The following is a 23,905-nucleotide window of genomic DNA, read 5'->3' as shown; positions in this document are numbered from 1 at the left end:
ATGAGCAAGACTCGTGTTTCAGAGGAGACAGTCAGAAAGGTCAGGAAGGACAATCCTGGCTGCGAGCAGTCTCCCAGGATTTACTGACCGAACGCAAGCCGGCAGCTCCTCCTGGCTCCCGGGGAAGCACCGGGCACCAGCTATTGCAGCCGGGCAGGGAAATGCTCCGGAGGAGAATCAGGCTGAACCAGCTGAGCCCAGGTTAGGTCCCTTAGAAGACACACGAGGGCAAAAGAATCTCTTGAGAAGCCAGGAAACAAGATATGGTCTGATAAAGCAAGTCGGATGTTTCTCCTGCTGGAGACGGAAAACCCTCTCTGCTATGACAACAACAGGGACAAGGGCAGAAGGGCCCCTTTGGCAGCTTCTCCCGAGCCCCACGGCGCTGCCTGGGAGGTGCTGGCAGAGCCACGGCGCTGATCCCAGTGCGGAAGGCTGGAAGAGGGAGGACCACTGAGCCGCCCAGAAGGACCCACCGCCCCGGACGGGATGCCGGGACCCGCCTGCCACCACCCTTCTGGGCAAGAACCCGCTCTCCATCGCCACCCGGATCGGGCAAAGCCACAGCCTCGAGGAGGGCAGGAAGGCTAAAAATAATAAACGTTATTTTTTAAATCAATATATTCATCCCGCCAGATGCCCGGTAGCAGCTGCGCTGTAGCACTTTTAAGATTCGATCATATATCAGCCTATTATGACATCTTCCAACTGTACGTGTTAAAAATTAGCAGCAATATTGGAGTTGTTGGGATGGAGGGCTAAATCTCCCAGACAGCTGTAATTAGTTCCAGAGGGTGCAGCTGTCTCCCTGCAACAGCTGAGGGGTTCGAGGGAAAAAACCAGAGCCGGTGGTTTCTGTTAGAATTAATGGCCTGACAGGGCAAGGCGGGGTGGGAGAGGGAAGAAAGAAACCAAAACACGGGGCGTCTTTTCGATTTGGGGTTTTTTTTTTTGTTGTTGGGGTTTTTTTTATCACAAGGTTCCCCACTCCATTGTAAATCAGGGAGCAAGTGGCAGTGGAAAGTACAAATTCATTACAGTAACAGAGACTCCATCATCGGTTTTCTTGCTTATTCTAGCCCCGTTAGCAGGAGGGATCGTAAATTCATCTTGGCCCAAGTTTGCAGAATAAGGGCAGTTTTATGGGTTGTTTTTCAACACTGCTGACTTCCCTTTCTCCAAGGCTCCTGCAAGGTCTGGCCCTGCAGAGCCGGAGCATCCTCAAAACTCTTTTGGGAGATGGGAAAGTGGGTTTATTCCCCCACGGACACGTTAGAAAGGGAGGCTCAGAGGCTGCATCTATACCGAGGGCAGAGCAAACCTTGGGGGAAGGAAACCTGGCTCCTCCCGAGGCTCACAGCACTGGCCAGGATTACTTTCGGCACGGACAGACCCAGTGTATGGGTTTCAGTTTAGCGTTTCGCAGGCGTGACGGGGACGCGGCCGATGCTCCCCACGGAGCCAAGGCAGGAGCTGCCCTTCCAAGGGAGATGCCTCCCACGGCCACGGGACACGCGGCGCAGTCCCGGCCACGGTGAAGCTGCCCCACGTGCCACCGCTAGGAGAGGTGGCTGGAAACCCCGTTTCCCACCCTGGGGGAAATCCCGATGCTCTGAGATGAGCTCTGCCCTCCCTGACAACGCTGAAAGACTGAGGTTGTTTTTACTGAAAGAAAATCCCTTAAACTTTCATTAAGGAGAGTGGAATCATTTCATTCTGATAATATCAACCTTATAATGTTGATGATAAAGATTTTCTTTTAAATTATAGGGAAAGAAGAAACGAACTGCAATAAAGCATTTCACCATGGCGAAACCCAGTGAGAAAGCCAAAAGAATGTGTTTATAGTTTTTCCCCTCTGAGAATCCTGTCACCTCCCAGGACAGTTTCATTGCTGGCAAAGCTGCTTTTCAGTGGGAAAACCATACAAAATATTCTACTTCTCTGGGCAGAAGACACCAGCGCTTGTGGGAAAGGCTTTGGGGACTCTGCGGATTTACATCGCTCCCTTACGCTGTCACGTTGCGTGGACCACACGGGTACTTGGAGGGAGACTTGTCCTGGCAGCGAAATGCCTCGGGGTGAGAGGAGGCACTCGGGATTCAGCAACACCAAGGTCAAACCCCGAGGGACTCACATCCCCACGGAGCATCCCATGCCCATAAGCACCGCTCCCGCCTCCTCTAAAGACTTCTGGGCAGAGACCTTGCAGAACAGAAATGCCATTTCCACCTACATCCCAGTGATGCCCGTATTTTCCAGTAACTCCACACTCCCTGCCTGCTCTCAGCACTGCTTTCAATAGCCACAGAATTACCTTTACCCATTTTGGGGGTGTCCAAGGGAGCAGCCCCCAAAGTGGCTTCCATACCGTGAAAATATGACAAAGTCCTTCCCACGGCTTGGGTTGTATGTCTCCGCAGGTCCCACGGGAAAGCACCTGCATCTTCTGCCAGGGTCCATGGGGACTTACACGGCCTGAAAATCCAGCCCGACGTGCCCCCATGTATAAAGCCCAGTAGCTGTGACGCAAATGGGAAATAAATGGGCAATCAAATAAAAAAAAAATACCAAACGCTATATTCTTCTTGAGTTCCTGCAGCCAGGTAGCATCAAATGGGAAGTGCTGCCTCCATAAATAACACCACAGCTACAAATCCAGGTCTTCAGCTACGTGTTGGGGCTTTTTCAACAAAGTGCTACTATAATTGGAATAAAAGTCCTTAAGTGAACATGATTTAATATCAGAGACACCGAACACTTCAGTCAAAAATAAACCTGATTTTTTTTTTCCCTCCTTCTGTAGGCAAAATCTGATTTTTGTTTTCTTTCATTGTTGCAGTCTGTTTCCATGGCGGTGCGTTAAACACTTATTAATTTCTCAGCCAAAGCCCTACCGTTCAGATTTATGACGGCTGGTGTTTTATGAACTATCCGCTGCACAATAATATTTTGTAAATCTACATTCCACAAACATCACTTGCTTGAAGTAAAGCTTCACACTCAGCTAGGCTGGGCGCTCAACAATACCCTCATTTTTAATCAGTCACCTGTTTCTCATTTTAAGTTTATCACACTTGAAAAAATACTATAATTTCTAGAGTTGTAAAGAAACCTACAAACTTTGGTCTCAGAAATTTCATTTCGAAGGCATTAACTCATTTTGAAAGTCCCTTGGCTATTTAAGGTGTAGAGTTTCCATTAACAGAATAAACTCCGTGGAGTATGGAGCGTAATGTTCTTATGGAAAACAGTCCCTTCCCCTAATTATTTAGTCTAGCAGGGAATGAAAATAATTAAGTCTCAAAATTCCCTCTGGGGGGGGGGCGCGGGGGAATATGGGAGGAAAATTAGCTTTTTTCCACCCAGCTACCGAAGGGAGCCGAGCCGTGGTGGGCACAATCCTTAGCTGGAAGGTGGGAGTGAAGGTGCGTTAAAGGTTTGGAGCAGCCGCAGACGGGCTCCGGCTCATGGGTGAGGGTGCAGGGATGTCCTTCGGAAACTATCACAGCTACAGCCACCCTGAATTATCTTTTCTTTCCAGGTGTTACCACTGCGGCTTATATTTAAGGCTTTTCACAACTAAAATGAAATGATAACAAAAAGATGATTGCTGGCTGTAAGCGGCCGTCAGCGCTGAGGATGCCCGCATCCAGCGCTCAGTTAATAAGGGGTCTAGATAAAAACCCAGAAGATATCCCGCTAACTGCTTCTTCTTATACTTCTTGCACCCAGATCGGAGGGCACGGATCAATCCCCCGGGTTCTGGCCATGCTGGGGTTGCAGGGGGGTCGCCAGCCCTGCTGGGAGCTTCAACGTGCAACAAGGGGATTTTTAAAATAAAACAAAGAAATGGCGTTTTTGAAATTTAAAGGAAAAAACCCCAAACCGAGCAGGTGAGCCCGCCTGAGCCGAAGTAACGCTGGGTGAAAAGGAGCTGATGGAGCTGCAAGCGCCACGAGTGTAAACCCAGCAGAACTGGGATGGGGCACAAGAAGTGGAAAAAAAAAAAAAAGGCAAACAGTCACCTCAGTTCCCTTATGCAGGGAAAGCGCTAACAACAAACAAGGAATAACCGAAGAAATGTAAATAGCAACAGGAATCGGTGACTGACGTGAGAGCCCAGTGCAGGATACGACCCTGCACCCACGACCCCAGCTCAGGGAAGGTGTGAGCACCCACCCGTGCCCCCAGCCCTCGCCTTCACACCTGGGTAAAAATCCGAATGGTGCCAATGTCCCAGGTGTTTGGATTTGGCTCGCCCAAACCCAAAACGTGACCCACAACCTGGGATCCAGAGTGAAACGGGGTGTTGGGTTTTGGTCTGAGCCAAAACGAGCATTTGTAAATTGTTATTTTTATTTTACGCCACCCAAAAATACACTAGACCCATGAAAAACTTTTAAAGCAAAGCTAATGCCAGAGCAAAGGCAGCTGACACATAAAACCAGTGCTGGATCCTGATCTTTTCCTACTATAAACTAGCTGCTAAAGAGTGAAAACAGAGTCTGTGCTTTGGTTAAACCAAGGTAACGCATGAATCAAGACCCTGTTCAACAAGATCTATAGCACCGTGTGTTCAACACAGCATCCACGCTGCTGTGTAATTACTTATTGGACCTGCTTGTATTCCTCGGTACGCTCTGCAATCGTCATCCTATAAAAACTAACAAAGATAAAGATTTGCTTTTGGTTTTGCTTTAAATTCCTGAACATTTCACTTCCTCACCTGTTACAGAATACAATAAAAAAAACTATTCACCACCTGGAGCAAAGTAGTGTTATCCCAGCCACATCTCACTTCATTATTTTCATTTTAAAATGAGTTCCTGTGTTCAACTACCTTATTTTAATTTTTTTTAACACCATCAGTGCCAGAAAGCTTAGAAGAGATGCAGCCCATCTATGGCAAAGTCTTGGACAGCAAGACATGATATACATTTTCTTGATTTTTAATCTGTTACAATGTCTTGTTTTCAGCCTCAGTCGCAGTGAGTACCAGGAGCAACGTTTATGGCACTGGGGGACACGTGGTAATAAACAGCTCTGGGATTATCAAATGCTTCTGTCGCTCCGTGAACCGCGAGAGCCGTTTATTGCCAGCAGCCACCAGATGGTCATGGCTTCTGGCTGCTGGCACCAGGGGACACCTAATTCAAACCGGTGACTCGGTGTCTAAAGGTCCCAGGTTCTGCTAAAACCCCTGGGGTCAGCCAACACTCAGGTCTGACTTGCTTTTTTTTTTTTTTTTTTTCTTTTAATTAAAAAAAAAAGCAACGCAAAAGAACACCCCACAATGAACGCCGCTCGGTGAATTTATGGCACTGAGCCTCGGGTACACGAGCAAAGTTTGGAGACACTCTGCTGATAAATCCACCCGAGATGGAGCCAACACAATGCAGGTTCTCCGGTCGCTCTTCCAGCTCAGATGCCCCAACACCATCTCCGTGACGAGCTCCCGACGGACCCAGCTCCTGCCGCATCCCGGTGGGCGAGCCCTGTCACTGGGCTGAATTTCTGCCCGCTGTGAGCTCCGGCGTTCGTTAGCACCCTGCTGAGGCACCCATCGCCTTCGCCACGTGAGTGGCTGCAAAAGTGCCGGGGCTGCACCGTGCCCTTTCCCTGGCCATCAGAAAGGTGCCACCTCCATGGGGTCTTCTGAGCAGTCCCCAAAAAGGAGGTGGCAGGGAGCGGTGTGTGGGGGGGTCCAGCTCGCTGTCACAAGCTGCGGACCCTACTTTGGCTGATAAATGCACCTGCAGTCAAACGAAGGTCCCTAAAAACAAAGAAAACACGGCCAAAACGGGAACGCAACCCGGAGCAAAGAGGTTTCACGTGCTCCTCTCAACACCACCGAGCGAGACCAGCTGACGCGCAGCATCAGCACGCTGCTCCTTGCACGGAAAGCCAACCCCAGCGCAGCTCATCGGAGCTAAAACTCCTCCGTACGCATTATTAAAGCTGGATTCGTCTGTGGCAAGGGCTGTGCCGGTCTAGCCCAGCACGCCTTTTGTAGCAATAATTAACAGAGGTCCCCGCGAGCCCTCCTGGACCAGAGCCAAGGCGACATTATTTGTGTGTGACAGATCCTCTGCTTGGGTAACCCAGCAAACGGACACCACCCTATAACGCACCCTGAGCTATAAACCATCATTTACGGGAACTCCGGTACGGCTGTGAGTCTCTGGGCTACGGGCAGGATCCTGCCAGGAGCGCCCACTGGCTCGCTCTGTGATGCTGCACCGATGGGAAAACAGGTTCTCAAATGAAAATATGTGCCAAAACCCCCAAAATACCTGTTCTTACAGAGGTCTTGGCTCCTGTACTTGGAGGGAGTGTGCTCCCATCAGCCTGTACTGATGCTCTGATAAGGTGCCTGTGCACTACGAGACAGGGCTGGGTGCCTGGGGAACCCCAGAAATGCGGTTATTAGAAGTACTCAAATATGATGGTGAGCAACTCAGTGGTTGTATTCCAACCTGTGCTTCTGCTCTGTTTTTTTGCAGGTTATATACGTTCAGCTCAGAGTCTGAACCATCTTGGGTTTGCACGTTTATGCCACCTTGGGATGTGTAAACCGTCTCTGAGGAAGCGGTTTGGTGAAAGGTGGAAGTTCGTAGTGTCTTGGCTGGAAAAGGAGTCTCTCCTCAGAAGGTTTGGGGGATGCACTGCGCTAAAGCTGAAAAACTTCAGCAGGGTTCAAGAGGAAGTTCATTTCACATGGTGCTGTGAACTTTCAGCCTTGTTTGCAGTCCATCCTAAGAGCCTCAAATGGAAAATATTAGCAAGAGCATAATATTACTTGAGTTGATCCAAAATTCCCTTAAAATGTTTTCTCAGCTAAAAATAACTTCATCAACAAAATACACTTTTGTGAAAAATTTCCTTTTGTAAAAAACCTTGGGGTTTCATCTGTGCCTTTCGCTTGCTGATGTTTGCTTTGTCTCTTCACTGAAAACACAAACAATTCCACGACAAGTGTCCACAAACCCAATCCTTTCTGCCGGACTGTTTTGTCTTTGAAATACCTCAGTAGGCTGGTAGAAATGGTAGTTTTGATCTGAGCTCGCAAAGTGATAATGGCAAAAAATCTAAAGGTGTCCTCGTATTAAACCCACCCTATTTAAAGACCACTGGGTACCATCAAATACAAAACCCAATCCGTCACCAGAAACCACGCGTGCACGTCCAAGATAGGAACACCACGGAGTCTGGGTACTTCCAGCTCCCTCGGCAAAACTCCAACCTTACCGTGGGGGTGCTCGGCCCGCAAATGGGTTCGTGGCCATCAAGGACAAGGTCTCCTCCTCCTGGGCCAGCAGCTTCCCAGCCAAGTGGATTATCCATTCATTCTGCTCATAGGTCTTGGGAAAGGAATAAGAAATATAAACATTAGGCATTGCTGGGCTTGTCATGTAGTGTTATTAGCACAAAAGACTTCTGTGTGGTCTCTGGGGAGAGATTACAACTGGTTTGGGTAGCAAACGATGAACTTCCTGGTGTGGCAGGGAACAGATCCCGTGGGATCCAACACCTTGAGCTCCAGACCGAGACCCTCTGGCATCTGCGGGGAGCAGGGAGAGCTTCACTGAGCTCGTCTCGTCTGGAAATCATCTCCGAGGGCACGGACGCAACCCAGGGCACACAAGTCGCAAAGGTTTAATGAGTCGTTCGTTAGCTGAGCTGGGACGGCTACGTGCACTCTCCCAGCCTGCCCCAACTGCAAAGTAGCATCCTCCATCTCAAGCATCCCCAAAGGAATTCACACCACAGCTGAGAGGGGCGAAAAGCGTGCCCACGGCCAGCGACCACAGCCCAGCTGATGATTAGAGACTAGATGACGGTCAGGGATGCCTCTGCACCTTCGCCCGTCCCGGATAGCGACCTCTGCTCAAGGTGCGATGCCTGAGGGGCATTTCTGCCAGCCCTGCATCCCTGCTGAGCCTGCGGCACTGCTTTGTCCCAGTGCCAGGAATAAGCCTACAACCGGTGCTACCAGGAAAGCGCGGTGCGTTGCCGCTCAGGGAGACGCGTAGCTCACACCTCGTCCTTCCCTGGGGACACGGCACCCACCACCCCCGGTTCTCCCCAACACCCATCACCTGCTGCTCCTCCTCCATCTTAGATCACAAATCTCTTTTTGACTTTACGTGTATCTACCACAGCTGGAGGGGTTCTTGCCTATTGTGCCAGCCGAACGCTTGATTTTAATCATTTCTTAGAGCTGCGAGCTCCGCAGAGGAACAGTAACGTCACATTTTGAAATGACGATCTATCCATCATTTTAAACCAGGCTGCTTTCCCCTATTGTGTTACCAGAGAGAAAACAGAAGAAAGTGACTTTTCTGTTCCTGATTCCTTTCTCTTCTTTATTACCTTTAATCTAATCTGTCCTCCTTACATCCCGTGCCTGTGCCATACCCTTAATCCTGCAGCCGCTGCAAGGGAGCAGACCAGCTCTCGGGAGCCGCAGTCCAAGCTGCAGTGGCAGAACTCGGCTCTGCATTTACCTCCCTCCACGAATCCATGCTTCTCATGCTCTTTGCAGGGATTCTTGCTGAGGCTCCATAAAATCCATTTTCCCTTCTGTGACTTTTTGTGCCTTATACTTCCATTAAGATTTTTTTTTTCCTCCTTTTTTAATGTGTACTTAAATGGATTTTTTAATGCAAGCAGTAGGGGACACTGTGGGAAAGCGAAACCCAGCAGCTGTACCTGCAGGACTGTGACTAATGCAGAACATCAAGGCAAAGTTACTCGGCAAATCTTTTCTAATGGTAAAGTTTGTTATTTCCGTTGCTAAGGGCAACAGAGGAGAGAAACGAGATGGAAAACACCAAACGCTCAGGGAAAGGCCCATGAAGCAGCAGCTCTACCTCGCAGGGTTTCTGACCCATGCTCATCACAATTTAGAGGAAAACCACAGTTATTTAAGCCAACAACTTTTTAAAAAAGATTACTCTCCCCATCCGCCTGCTTCCGTCCTGCCTCACCGCGCATGGATGGGTGATGGAGCCAGGGATGTTTCCCACCGCCAGCCCCTCGCCATCCTCTGCCCACCCCAAAGCCCCGTCTAAGCTCCGGCGCACCCCTCCTTCCACCGACACCCCCTGCCATCCCCTCCCTCCCGTCTCCCGGTCCCCTTCCCGGCGCAGAGGAGGTGGTGGCGGCTCTCAAGATTGGGACGGGGCAACCTCAGCCCCCGCACGACCGAGGCCACGGTGGCCCCGACGCAGCGGTCTGGGAGGGGGAGCCGCGGCGAGCCCTGGAGCCGGGAGCTTGGCATCACGCGAGATGTTAAACATAAACCTTGCAAGTCTTGCAATAACCCTGCCAGGGCTGGCAGGGCTGCAGGAAAAGCCGGCAGCATCCCTGCCAAGGGCCTGACTGCATCGTCACAGGACGACTCACGCCAAAACTTCCAGCCCAGCAGCTCCGTGCCCCTCAAGGGCTCCGCGATGCCCGAGATGTTCGGGAGAGGGGGTGCCACGCTGAGACCTGCAGCCCGGGGAATCCTTGGCCGTGAGCAGGGACCTCCCGAGAGGTGCGACAGCAATTGCAGACGATCAAATATCGCGAGTCAGACCTTCAGCATCTTGTGCCTCCCTGGAGCCCTTTTTAAAGCGCTCTGTGTGATTTTAAGTGCCATTTCCAGGAGGGCCTGGGAGGTGTGAGGGTTCTGTGTGCGAGCTGGGGAGAAGCTGGAGAAGAACAGAAACAGAAATCACCAGACTCCCGGAGCTAGAGCTTTATGGAGGACCCCAAATCTTCAAAGCCCGATTCAAAACCGGGAGGGCTCTGTAACAGTGGAATCGGCTCTCTGGCTCACATGGTCTCCAAATTGTTAATTAGCAGCTCCATGCGCATGAGAGTTGGACTTCTGGTTTGTAAAGTGTTTTTCTTGTAAAATTTACAACATGTCTGGCCCCAGCAAAGTCTGCGGTGAGAAATTTCCACCCGGTGCAGCCCCCCACACTCCCCCCAGCACGAAGGCTTAGATATCGCACGCCGCCGATGCTCGGAGCACGCAGGAGCCGAGCTGCACTAACGACCGCGCTGTTTAACTCATTACTCTGTAAAGTGATATGGTGGCAAAGGGAGGAAAAAAAAGAGTCCAGGAGATCTGGGCTGCGTCCAGGGAAGGATCACACCACAAGGTGGGAAGGTGACAGTTCCTCTGTCTGTGGATGCAGTGAGACCCAGACCCAAACGCTGTTTGCAGAGCTGCGACCGTCAGGATGGGAGGGATTCGCCTGGCGCTGCGCTCTGCTTTTGCCAGCTCTGAGCGTGCAAAACAGGAGAGTCAGACCTTGAACCATCCAGTGGATTAATAAAAAAGCCAGGAGAGATGCACATTTTGCTTTAAGGTGGGCATGCACGCACACATTGGGTTCACCTTTAGGTTTTGGATGTTCACCGAGCACAAAGACAGGCAGCCGGGGACTGACCCTGCGCCGCCGTCAGGACATGGGCACGGACCAGGCTCCTGTCCTCCAAAACCTGGGGCTGCAGCTCACCTCGTGCCACGCAGGGCCCATGCCATACCCGTGCTGGGATTACTGGGGAACCAATAACCTGCACAGCCTGCTGCTGCAAGTGGCTGTAGCATGTCGAAATGTGCCCCGAGCTGCGCAGCTCGCTGTCCGACCCTGAACAGAGCATCCCTGGGGAGGTGCAGACCCCCCAAAGGAGGGACATGCCTCTCTCCTTTATCTTCTGAGAGTTTTCTTTCTGTTTTAGCATAGAAAGCAACTAAGGAACCTAAACAGATAAAAACCCCATCATCAAACCCAACTCAAAAGCCTGAGAACGGCAGCTCGGGCAGAGGGAAAGGTTTCCAAAGCAACGCTACCTTCACCACAAAGCTGAAGCCTTTCTGTGTTCCCGGACAGTCCGTGCAGACCCACAGAAATGCAACGGGTGCGACTCTCCAGCAAACCAGATCAGCTTTAACTGTCCTTACAGCTGGTACCAGCACCCAAGACCTCCGAAAATCAGGTTTTAGGTATAACACAGTGGACTAACAAATAGGACATCACTGCGCACCCCGGGGTACCACGACCTCCCGGGAGCAACGCTGCCCCGAGCCCTCTCTCCAACTGTTTATATTCTCTGACCTCTCCACCTATATGCTCTACCAGTGTATAAACACGGCATTCTCACCTTGAATACATTAACTTGTATACAAAAGTATTTAATAACTTTACAGAATTTAAAACCAAATCCCTGCGAAGTCAGGCAACAGCGAGGAGCTGGGGGCAAACCAGACGCAGTAGTGACGAAACTGCAGAGATAACAAAGTAGAAGAGAATACAATCAACGCAAAAAATACATATAAAAACCACCCGGCGCTACAGGGAACATGTTCCCAACTGAAATAATAATAATAAGAACCCTTTTCCTCTAGCTTTAATTGGTCATTTAATGAAAAAGGACTGTGGATTAGTGTGGCATTTTATTGAATCTCAGTCCTGGCACAGGCACACGGGAGGAGGTAAGTATGAGATGCACATGTGGAAACAGCTGGAAACTTGGCACAGGAGCCCAGCATTATTATTTCACATGGTTGGGAGCCCTGCACGGTTTCACATCGGCCTCGGTGTGCGAGGGCGGGTGACCGAGGGGTAGGGGAGGTTTACATTTCCCGCGCTATGTCGTAAGGGGCATTTTTCACGTCACAGCCTACCCACTGCGGGATGTAAAGCAGTAACTCCACCGTCCTGGATATTTTCACCCAATATTCACATTGCTGTTTACACTGCTGTTTCCACTTCTGTAGCTGAGCGCCTTCAACTGTTGCCGTTTAGAGAACTTGCGCTATCAGCTGGAGAAACAATCCATGTCCCACAGAACAGAGGGCATTACTAATGCAACCATTTGCCTTTTTATAATATTCCAGCTCACCGCCGTTTGCTACCATCCCGCTACCCAAGCGACTTAACCAAGGAAGGTCAAAGGCTACGTCAGGTCGCATCACTTCTCATTATCTCCAATAACCACATCCCCTTCTTTCTACCAGTTTCCCAGAGAGGCAAGCCGTTTCTCCGCAGGTCTGGCTCAACGTATAGTATTTCAGCGGGGGCAGTTTCTCAAGCCTCACTAAAAGCCATCCCTTAGCCCGTCCTATTAGAAAATGCTTGGGAAAGCAGCAGGTCCCCGGAGGAGGCTGGTGCAGTGCAGAGCATGGCAGGTCCGGGCTGAGGAATAAAAGGCGGAGCAAGACTTTGGGAACCGGCTCTTCGATCTTGCCTATACAGGGAAATCGTGCACCTGGCATTGCTCCCGTATCACCTCTGTATTTGGAAAGAAAAGTCACTTTGTTCCAGAATAGAGTCTAGACAGGGAGATACAATAGCCACTGCAGACAATAATCATTCCCTGCATAGACAAGGTCTTACTCTGTATTTATACAGTCCACGGCACGATAGGCTATCAGTCTTATTTGGGTTTCTGGGCACTTCCATCACAGTATTACTACTAGAGGTGAGTCTGCCCGTGATCCAGCCTGCAGTTTGTCTAAATGCAGCTTGGGGGTTTGAAATTATTCATATTCACAGGGAGACAAGTAATCACAGTTAAAAGAAGAAAATAAAATTCTTACATGCTGAACATGGACCAAAATGTATGAATGCTGCAATGGAAAATGGAAGTGAATTGAGGCCTGTATTTTTAGAAGGGGGAAGAAAGGAAATGTAAAAGGCTGTGCTTAGTACACTGCACATGAGGTTTAGGTTTTATTACGTTACACACACCTCCTCCTCCGTTCTGCTGCCATGCAGCTTTTTCCTGTAAGCACCTTCTGTCTGGAAGACCAAGATAACAGAGGCTTGAATAAAATATTTCACAAAAATATTCATCTGCCTTCTCTATAAATAAGGTTACATTTTCTCAGCTCTTCCAGTTCGTGTGTGATAACGCGAAGCCTCCGGCACGACCCGCTGTTACCACCCAGGGAAGATCCTCGGAGCATCAATCCCGTTGCTGAAGTTTCCCTCTTCTCTTAGGAAGGCAGCTGAAGTTTATCCGTAAACTTACACATCGTATCTGGAAAACACAGCCTGCTTCTCAGTGCATCGCAAACGCTGCTCTGCGGCGGGTTTGCTGACAGTTTGCAGACCCTGTAGGACACAGCGACAACGGGCCACCAGTCTGAATCGCTTCTGTGCCAGTGCCGACACTCAGAGACTTTTGGAGCAGCTTCAAGGTGCAATGCAACAAGGCACTGGGCTTTAAAAAACAATATGGAGAGGGCATTAGATTTGTTAGTTTTTGAGTAGTTATTATTTGGTAAGCACCAAGAGCGTGTCTTCGCGTTGGCCAAATGCATTCCCCGAACAGAATAAACAACCTTCATGCCATAGTAAGGAGGGAAAAAGCCTTCCCTTTGATTTTTTCTTTATTCACAGCGCTGAAGGCTTTCCACTGCTGCCCACTGGTGAAGAACAAATCTTTGGTACGATAAACAACTGGCTTTTGTAAAGTCCAAGACATCCTGCTACCAGGAAAAGTGTCCAACTTGAAGCCCCAAAACTATGAGCAGCATTTTGTTTTCTGGTTGCTATTTATTAACGATGCTGAATCCACCCACAGCCTGCCAAAAATTGTAATGCTTTTTGTACATGCAGCACAGCATAGCTCAGTTTTGGGTTGTGATGGCTGGGCTCCTTCTACAAACGCCCATCACAAACGAGAAGTCAAATAATTACAGAAGCATTGCCATCAGTAGCTGGACGACAGACAAAGCTTTAACAATTTGCCTCCAGCTTCTGTAAAAACAGGATGTCTTTGCACTAACACGAGTGTCAAGGGGTGAAAGATTTTTCTAATGCTTAACTTGAATTTTCCTGAGATTAAATCATATTCTACCATTTCATCCATTCTTTCCTCCCTTCTCTGCAGGGACACAGAAAACAGATTGCTGCTTTCCCCTTTGCAGTAGGTTTTCGCCTATTCCAAACCTGTTTTGAGAATGGGATGCCCAGGCAGATTTGTTCGTTCTGCTGCTGTGGGAGAAGGTTTCTGCACCTCTGCTCTTTCTGCGGGTCCCTCTGCTGCACCCTTGCCAGTCAGCTGCATCCTTCCCAAATTGGGTCCTCCACTGAGCGTAGCGGGAGCGTGACACCACGCACGGCCGAACGCCTGCTCGCCTATCATGGTATCGCGTTTGCCTTTTCACAACGCCTTTTTGTAAGCATGCTTATCCTTGCGCACTCAGCCCAAGAGGCTTCCCCGGAGCACGGTGCTCTGCTCCATCCCATCCCGGGGCAGGCGACGGGTCCTGCCTGTGTGCAGCACCGCGCACGCTCTCCTGTCCGCTCGGACCGAAACCGGCAAGATCGCCGGGCTTTTAGACCTTGTCCTCTGTTGTGCTCACAGCCTGGTGGCATCTGCAAATGCAAGGAGCACATCGTGCCATTCTTTTCAATTAGCAGTAGCTCCCCTTAAAAATGCGCATGTGCATTACGTTGGCTCAGACCTTGGTTTAAATTGCTTCCATGGAGGTAGGTGAGCCGGCGCGACCGACCTCAGCAACAAGCACTCGAACATCAGCTACTGACCGACAGACACGTTATTTTTGTTGAGATCACCCCAGCCCACTCTGCACCCAGGCGACCAGGTTATCGGCTGGGCGATGGAGCGAAGGGGCTCCCGTCCGAGGTGGCTGCTGAGAAACAACTGAAAAGGGTCGCGCAAGTTTCCGCATGCCGCGGCCGGTTCGTGGGAGTTTTTCCCCTTCTGCAGACGGGAAGAAGCAACGCAGACATGTTTCTGGATGGGTTATGTCCCTGCCAGAACTAAATGAAGGGCTTCAATTCAGAGCTACAGCACCCTCGGGATGTCGAGACATACAAAACAAAGAGGGGATTTAGAAAACAAGTGAAAAGGCATATTCTATTTAGATAATAAAATTAACATCAAGAAAATTGTTTCCTGGAAAATAATGCCATGCTACATTACATATAATTATGGCACTACTGGAACGGTAATTAAGAGGCAGTCAACTAATAAATTGCAATTCAGAGGTGAAGCAGCACCACGGCTCCTCCCGTTCCTGCGCCAGGGCCATGCCGGCGGCTCCCCTGCCGTGCCGGCCCGCGCCAGCCGTGCCAAGGGCCTGGCTCTCCCGTGCTCCGGCTCTTCAAAGCGAATCCTGCAGCTATAGCCAAGGTGGAAAGTTTCGCAGGAAACCCCGAGCGGAGGAAGGCATCATATGTCAAGCGGTGATGAGGTGCAAAGAGGAACCTGTCACGAGCAGCACAAAGGGATGGTAAATATCTTCTCCCCAAGTCCCCGGCTTTTCTGCAGCCTGTCAGAGCTGGATATGTCAGCTCCTTACCTGGCCACCGCCAACGAACTGCAAAACCAGCCCTGCGGCCGCCTGCTCGGGAAGCAATGGGGCAGACTGCGAGCGGTGGCGTAGAAAAAATCCAGAACTTTTAAAAACAAATTAAATCTAATCCAGAGGCTGAAGTAACTTGGTTTTATGGACTCCGTAAACTACTGTATGGGGTTTGCAAAACTTGCCTGGCTTCACAAATTTCTTCTGGGGTTTCGACTTTTGGTTTCTCATCCTTTCTGCCGCTCTGCGTGAGTCACGTCTAAACAACATCCGAACGACGGCGACTTCTCCTGGCTGCGGCGGCGCGGGGGGCACGGCAGGACAGCCAGCTTTCCTGGGGATGACAGCTGGCACCAAATATACAGCTCACAGTTTTCAAACAAACATTCAGCCACTCCAAATGGGATTTACTTCCATGCTGAAGCAGGTATTTACATCCTTGAGCATCCAGACTTGAAAACGCTTGCTACTGCACCTAGGCTACTTGCCTCCCTGTTGTTTTCAACCAGAGTCATCCCCACTTTTCAGAAGGTTTTTTTTTTCCTCCTTTCTGCACCTTTTGTTAATACCTCTTCTAAGCAGGATCTGAAATTGCTTCACGGAGACCCGTGTGCACCAGGGCGGGTCACGGCAAATTCCCCAGCGCCAGGAGGGGACGAGGGACCGCTGCAGTGGGCGCGGGATGCCCAAACTGGGATGACTGGGAAGGGGCAACAGACCCATCTCCACCGGCAGCCGGTGGAGCAGGGAGGTGACGGACACGCTCCGGGGCTGACATGCACCTCCAGCACAGGAGACGAGCACCTTCCTCCTGCCAGCGCAAGGAGACCCTCGATGCTAATTGCTGTTAATCAGCCGGTGTGGACAGACACCTTGGCAGGCACGCGCTCCAGCAGCGCCCCGCGCCCAGGCGAACAGAAACACTTGGGGGAACCTTCCAGTGAATTAAACACCTACTAATAAAGATGCAAAGGAGGCTTTTTTCCTCTGCCTCCTCCTCCTCCTCCTCCCCGGGCTGTCCCGTACATCCCGGTCGCTCAGCACCCGACCCGGCTCTGCGGAGAGACGGCATCTCTCGGCACCAGCGCAGCCCGCGCTCACCTGTGATGCATCGGTATTTATGCCCTGTCCTTTGGTTTTAAACCTGAGAGCACTTTGTATTTTAAAGCTTTCATGCCCTGGAAACAAACAGTCTTTCTCTCATCTCAGAAGGAACCTTCGCTTGGGTAAGCTGGATTTCTCCTCCACTGCTAGAGCCCTCCCAAAATACAGTCAGATTTAAACCGACAGCTCCCATTCAACCTTCTGCACCTTTATGTAACGCTGGGCACCGTTGCTGGCTTGAGTTTTAACCTTTGCTGTCGGCTTGCTGAGGGATAAGCATACCTAATGCAGATTAAATGAAATTCCAGCACACAAAAACTAGCGGGGTAAATATAAAACCATAGCCAAAGAGCGATGGTTATGTCATCGCTGAGGAATCCAAAAGGCGCCTAAATGAAAATACCACAAAGAAAGCAAACAGAGAAGTTTGGGGCAGGGGGAGAGAAGCGAGGGAAGAGAATACACCGGGAGAGGATACGGGAACAAAGAGAAAGCCCGTGATAGTCTGAGATGGGTTTGTCTCATACCGCTGCTGTAAGCCCCAGCTCTGTAGAACCCGGTCCAAGTTCTCATGCTCACACGAATGAGGTTTTGCAGAATAGGCTAAAAGATGTCAAATCACTAATTTTACAAGTTTTCCCTCCTCTTTTGTAATTTATGGCTGTCACCTATTTGCTGATACCACAGGGGGAGGATATTTTGAGGGACCCTAGGTCCACAGGTAGGCAGGCAGGCAGTGAAAGCAGCGGCCGGTGTCCCCAGGGGTGTCCCCAGCAGGGATGCGGGTTCGAGCTGGCCGGTGGAGCGGGCAGCTGGGGATGCTGCCAGCCCTGGCCAGTCCCGGGCACCCTGCGAGGTTCTGCCCCGCTGTGCCACCGCTTCCCCAGGGGCAGGTGCAGTCCGGGGGCTTTCTCAATGTCTTTAACTCTTGTTGTGGCTGAGAAACAATTAAAAAGCCTCACATAAAATTTCCAAGAGTTTCATTACGCTAGCAGCAGACATCCTTTAGGAATACAACCTTTTTTTTTTTTTTTTTTTAACGTAATTAACTTAGCTGGGGCTTCAAATATCCCCTCACCCGCACCAGCACATAGTAAATTCATATAAATTGTTTTTCCTGGTCCAGGGACACCCAAGTCTCAAGACACCCAAAAGGCATGTACCTGGAAGGCAGCAAACCACATAAGCCAGTCCAGGCGGTAGTGGTAGGGGGTTATAAAGCATGGCCTCCTCTTCAAGTCCCCGGGCTTGCATTTGAAGTCATACTCCTCCCAGACAGCAGCGGGGTCGTTGGGATCCAGGCTGGACGTTCCCTGAAGGACGACTTCTGTTCTCTCCTTGGTAATGCTGTGGGACACAACACGATACTGTTTTTGTCTCAAGTCATGTAAAATGGCTAGTTCATGAGAGACAACGTGGCAACACGAGTCAGTGGCCTTGTGGTACAGTTGGATCGTGATGGGTCACGCTACAGAGAACCTGTCTGTCCAGCAGACTTTTCTCTCTCCAGCAGCAAAGTACAGGGAAAATTTCAATTTCCGTGCCCTCCCACACTCCCCTCTATCACACTGCAGTTGTGCCAGTCCAAGGAGGGACGATGGCCCCAAAAGATGATTCCTACTGAACTCGATGGGTCTATCTTTCTAGATCAGAGCCTAACACTTGTCCAAGACATTGAGAGAATATAAGGCGTGTCTCCCAAGCCCCACATGAGCACCTTCAACCTGCACCAACTTCTCTCTTTGTCCCATGTTTCCGAAGAAAACCTTTGTTTCTGTTACTCTGATGACCCCCATGATACAAGAGCTCTCCGACTACAGGCTCCTGATGACACCAGAAAGCGGAGATGAAGGATGGTCACAATACACAGCTCCATCTCCAGGTTTTTAGCATGTGCCCTGTGCAAAAACAGAGGCTTGTAACTGGCGCGTGTGGCTGCCCTAACGGCACGGCCACCGACGATATCTGCGGGGGGAGTTTCACAGGCGATTGCGCACAGAAATCCTGCCTTGGCGTTTCAGAGGTCTGGCCCTGAGACCTCCAGCTGCAGGACCAGCAGAGCAGCTTCCAGTTGGGGCCACTCCAGCATCCCCTTTGCGAGCCCGGCTCTCCCCGCAGCACCGCTGGTCACGGAGCGCTGAGCTTCGGCTCGAGCCTTGGCCACGGCAAAGGGCAGGACCCGCTCGCAATGAGCCTGGGTTAACTGGGTACAGCCGCTTGGGCCTTGGGGAGGTGGTTGGCTCCATACGGAGCATCCCCCAGGAGCTGACTCTTGGGGCACCATTAACAGTTGTCTCCATGCACCCAAACATTTCACCGTCCCGGCTGGAAGACAGGTCTCATGGAGCTAGTACTGAGCAAGAGGAGGAGGTAACGTGTGAGCCAATGCAAACCAAGCCAAGAAAAGCAGAAAATGTAAAAGAAAAAAGCCCCCCAATACCCATTCGATGTACAGAAATTTCGTTCAAAAGCACCCTGGCCTTATGGCAGGTCATGGCAGCCTTCACTGTTGGCAGGGCTCTCTCTGCACAGCAAGGTGGCAGAGCAGTGGGGACGGCAAACTCCCGAGGCCACAGAAAGCCCACGTGAAAACACCATCATCAAATTCTCAATGACCTGTCAGTGACGCTCGCCTACACTGGAGGGCTGTTTTCCATAACGAACACATAACTGCGTAACTCTGCCTATCAAAGTTGTCCAGCTCCCAACACCCTTTTAATTTTTTACTACTTTGGTCCTTCCTCCTCCAACCCAAGAAACTGAAAGTTTGGAAACACACAGCCTCCACCTTCTCCCCTGATGGCTTCCAGTGATAGATGCTTACAACCCAAGGAATGCTGTACGTCTCCGCTTATAATTGTTACCTACATTTAATAGATTTCTGGATTCTCCAGCCAAGTTCCATATTATACGCTGGGCTGAGTTATGAGCCGTGGCCAGCTGCCCAATGGTTAGAAACACACTGTAAATCAGGGACACCAAATTACTAATAAAAGTATGTTCCTACTGTGTGATTCAAAATATGTCAAGTTTCACATAATCGTATATTCATTATAAGCTGCAATCCTCTTTTTATTGGTTTACATAGGCTGGAATTACAAACATATTACAGCAGCATTTCATCACATGCTCTTTAGGTTCTGGTAACTGTTGAAACAGAAACCATAGACTGAAGAAGAAAAAGAACAACAACCCAAAGAAAACAATCTCCCGTAGCTTCACCACTCCAGCCTTCAAAGAGGTTCAGGGTAATTTCTCCCTCTCTCTCAAAAAAAAGGGGAATCTTCAGCATTTTCCACAACTAGCGTTGATATTTTTAACCAAGAGTTTTTCTAACTTTCTTCTTTCCACAGAAATTTCTGCTATTTGAAAAACTGGGGAAAACATCATATTAATTTGAGCGCTCCAGGTGTCCTCTGCACCTCCAGTGCTCACCGTGAGACCTGCTCCTCCCCTTCACCATCAGCTCAGCCAGCCCTCTCAACAGCCAACCCGCTTCGCCTTTTCTAAAACCTATTAAATCACCGTTGGCTTCTCCTGGGGGACCTCGTCCAGAGCCCACTAACCCAAGAGCCGCCCATCCCACCACTCGGCTCAGACCTCTGGGGAACACCCCGTGGCCACCACAGCAAGACGGTGGCAAAGCCAGAGGTCCCGGCAGAGAAGACTGGCCCTGTTGTTGCCCCTGTTCTGATGAAGCCCTGCTTTTCAGCATTTTCTCAGCTGTCCTGATCAGGAAGAGGCTGGGATGGATGGCACACAAGAACGGTTACGGTGAGCCCAACTGTGGCTGACCGAAGCCTGGTGACCTGTCCCCAGAAACCCCAGACTCCGATGTTTAAAAACCAGCCTGTTTGCAAACGCAGCTGGAGATGCTTCCCTTGTCCAGTCCCACCTTGCAGCCGTAAGCGGGATTTCCTGAGCTGAAGGCAGCAGCCAGACTGCTGCTGGGCCCGTCCTCTCAATCTGCCTTGTTCTTTTTTGAGGCCATTTATACTTTCGTCTCCACAGTTTCCTGTAGCAATGAATTCCCCAAGTCACTCGTTGGAAAAAGCACTTCCTTTTGTTGGCCTAAAATCTGCTACCCAATAGCTTATGTGAATATTTACATAAGGGAGAGCAAATGCGCGGAGGGGAAGAGAAGTTCACCATAAATAAAGCGGGCTGGTGATGGTGAAGACTATCCACTGGATGAACTCTCTTATGGATATTTTCATCCTGCTATTACATTTGCTACATCAATATACTGAGCTAACTAAAAGTAGCTCAAGGAAAATAAATTGTAATTCGGTGGGAAAGAAACCTGCTCCTTTTCTTCTTCTCTCTCATAAACAGATACTCCAAATCTACTGGCTACTGGAAGGATTTCTCTTAGGTTCAAGATACACAGACTGGCTGTCAGACTATGCTGGAGAAAGGAGCAGAGCCATACAACGTGCCATTAAAATACACGTACCTCCCGAAAGCTCCGTAGGTGTTCACTATTCTGAGAGGGTTGAACGAGGTGTTCATCACTTGTCTGGAGTTGAGCAGGTTTAGGACAACCGGGATGCTGAGATAAGCAATCAGGAGGCCAAAGGAGATGTTCACCACTTTGCGGACATAGCAGCCTGTTCGGGACACAAAAGCAGACCAGAAGAAGGTGATTTCACCGCCGGCGATGGGCTCTGCTCCCCCAGCTCCCCTGCCCACCCCCCCAGCAGTGACTGGGACCCTGCCTGGGTGCCCACAGCTGCTCTCGGCTCTGGGGCCGACAAAACGCTTCGCCGTTATCGCCCTGACCTTGCCAAGGGCCATACGCTATCGCTCCAGAGATCTGCCTTTCTCTAAATAGTCTGAGAAAGGGCTAAAAAGAAAAATGTCTAAAATGTAAGATTAATCATTGCTTTAATACAGGGGAAAAAACACAGCTGGCACTTGCACCTTGCTCAAAATTGCCCTCCCGGTTCGTAAGCCGTGCGTGGAGTGCCTCCAGCTCCCCGGGGCTCCGCTCCTGCCCGGGGCTGCCTCCTCCCCGCTGCCCCAGGCTCTCACCACCAACTTATTTCTTGCATTTTCCTCCCTCTCACTCACTAGCTCCATTCAGACCTCGTTTTCCTTTTGCAAAATCTCTATTGCTTATCATTTATGTATGAGACGTGTGTTGCTTCACCAGGGCTTTGGTATTCGGTTTGCAGGAGCAGCACTGTGCTGGGTTTCAGTCTAAGGAGACACCTACTGCAATCAGACAAATAAGCAGACGTGACCTCTGAGGGTTCCTACCCTTATGGCCGTTTTAAATTTATTTAACATTAACAACCAAAGGATCAGATTCAAAGCAATTGCATGTAGCTTTCCCCTTATCTCTGCAGGAGAGGGATGTTTATTTGAACCTCTCTCAGAAGCTATTAATAATTGTTTAGTCTGAGAACATTTCTGGAGAATCATTTGATTTGGGAAAGAGCTCGCTGAGATGCCTCCCTTCACCCCCCCCGTGCTGCTGGGAGAGCAGTAGGAGTCTGCGGGGCATTTTTTTATCTTCTAGATGGGCTGAACTTCCCAGCCTGTAATGAAAGAGCAGGTACAGACACAGAGCTCTCCACCATACGGGCAGCGTCAGCGGCTCCTCTGGTCATAGTTTATGACGATAATCATGCACAGACTGCTCGTCCTGCGGCAGGTGGTGATGGTCATCATGCCCTTGGGGTCACAGCTACTGAGAAAAAAGGTTTAATACAAGGAAAAAAAAAATCTACATGGCAAGGATGGAGCAAAACTTGGGGAAGGAGCATGGGACACGAGCCAGCGGGATCTGGATTGAGCAGGCAGGAGCTGAGCACTAGCAGTGGGAATTTGAGGTCTCAGTAGGAATTAAACGCACACGCTTCAAGGATGTGGCCAAAGCCTTGTAAAATCAGGTCACGAGCAGGGCATGGCTGGGTACCCTCCTGTCTTCTGCTCTGGTGACCCAGGGGTGAGAGCTCCTCTAAGCCTCTTGCCACACAGCCCGTCAGCACCAGCTCAACAACCTCTGCTTTGTTAGCAGGAAAAAATATACAGAAATCCAAATTCACCCAGAATATTACAGATACCCTACCCTTTACTTACGGATTACCCCTTTTTAAAAGCCCAGAACAGGGACACATCTACCCTCCAGAGCAGTGGTATGTAGGGATGGTTCTCCTTGCTTGGGCACCCTGGCTCCGTAAGGTTTTCTGGAGAACATCACAGAAAAGGAGCAAGCTTTTCAAAAAAGGATCTACCTCCCCCTCACGGTGACTCGCCGAGTGCCATAGCGAAGAGGTGCCCTTTGATTTCTCCTCCAGAAAGGAAGGTGCAACTTGAGTGTTGTTTGGGACTGGATGCAAAAATGCAGTTAGTAGGAAAGCTCTAGGCTCTCACAGCCTCTAAAGCAAAGCTACCAGAGGGGAAAAGCTGTTGGAAGATTTCTTCCAGCAAAATATGTAAGATAGGAGACACAGAAAGTTTAATGAAACTGCCTTAGCCTTGCTGAAACTAATGCTTCTGGTTAATAAGCTGTGTTTCTTAGTAGATGAGAAAGGACTCCAGACAGATGCTGTATCTTGTTGACATTTTTCATTCTTCTGACAGATGTTTAGTATATTTAAAAATGAGCATCTGTGATTGTTGTTGATATTATAGGCAATTTGTTGCTTATATGTGGTTTATAAAAATGCTACAAACACAACTCTACATCTGTTATGCAGCCCCATGAAAAATATCCCAGTGTTGCTTGTGCAGGCGATCTTCTGGAACAGGGCTGCTTGAAAACTCCCTTCAGAAGGAAACGTCAGCCACATCGATCCCCTTTGTTCAGTTACAAACCCCCTTGTATTTGCTTTTTCCATATCCAGGCTACGAACGTGAATTCCCCTCCTCCCTGCTTCGAGGACCTCGCTCCCGGCCGTGGCAGTGCCCACAAGCAGCTGCTCCTCTCGCCTTTTCCAAGCAGGACATTGATGGGGGAACGGCCACCTTCCCAGCAGCCACGTCTCTTTCCCAGTTAGCAAAAGAGTTGTTGGACCCACAGTGGTTTTTTCTAGAAGACCAACCTCATGTCCAGTTACTTAACCAGGGAAGCAGGGTGCTTGTGCAGCGCTAGCACCCATGGGTGCAAAGGGCAGGAGGGCAGATGGGTCACAGGGCCACGGTGCCACGGGGGAGAGAGGAGAGCAAACGTGAGAGCTACTTCTGCACCCAACTTCTACCACAAAAGCCTCACCTCAACCCGCTAGGTCTTTTGTTCTTGACTTTAAATAGTCAAAATGAAAGAAAAAAAAAAAAGGTTAAAAAAAAAAAAATCACAGGATAAATCGTGCAACTCCACGTTGCTTCTTTCGGCTTGGAGTCTGACGCTCGCCAGGGGGAGAAGGGGAAGGACTGACTCTCAGGAGCAGAGGTCTCAGACTCGCTGCGGACGCCGGCGCTGCGCGGAGGACGTGCCCTTTAGCAGCAATGTCC

General features: G+C 50.0%; 1 protein-coding gene across 4 annotated transcripts in view; it reads right to left on the bottom strand.

Annotated features, from left to right (window-relative positions):
- The window catches only part of LMF1 (lipase maturation factor 1), a 204,697-nt gene that overhangs the window by 4,391 nt on the left and 176,401 nt on the right, over nucleotides 1-23,905 (bottom strand). For all 4 annotated transcript variants that reach the window (XM_049791579.1, XM_049791578.1, XM_049791577.1 and 1 more), the window contains 3 exons: nucleotides 20,901-21,054; nucleotides 17,608-17,791; nucleotides 7,252-7,364 (listed from right to left, as the gene is read on the bottom strand). In XM_049791579.1, coding sequence (XP_049647536.1) covers nucleotides 7,252-7,364; nucleotides 17,608-17,791; nucleotides 20,901-21,054 — 451 coding nt within the window. The remainder of the gene's footprint in view (nucleotides 1-7,251; nucleotides 7,365-17,607; nucleotides 17,792-20,900; nucleotides 21,055-23,905) is intronic.

This window comes from Accipiter gentilis, chromosome 33 (genome assembly GCF_929443795.1).
Source record: "Accipiter gentilis chromosome 33, bAccGen1.1, whole genome shotgun sequence".
Classification (NCBI taxonomy): Eukaryota; Metazoa; Chordata; class Aves; order Accipitriformes; family Accipitridae; genus Astur; species Astur gentilis.
Note: the sequence above shows the minus strand (reverse complement) of the source record. Positions and strands in the feature narration are given on the sequence as shown.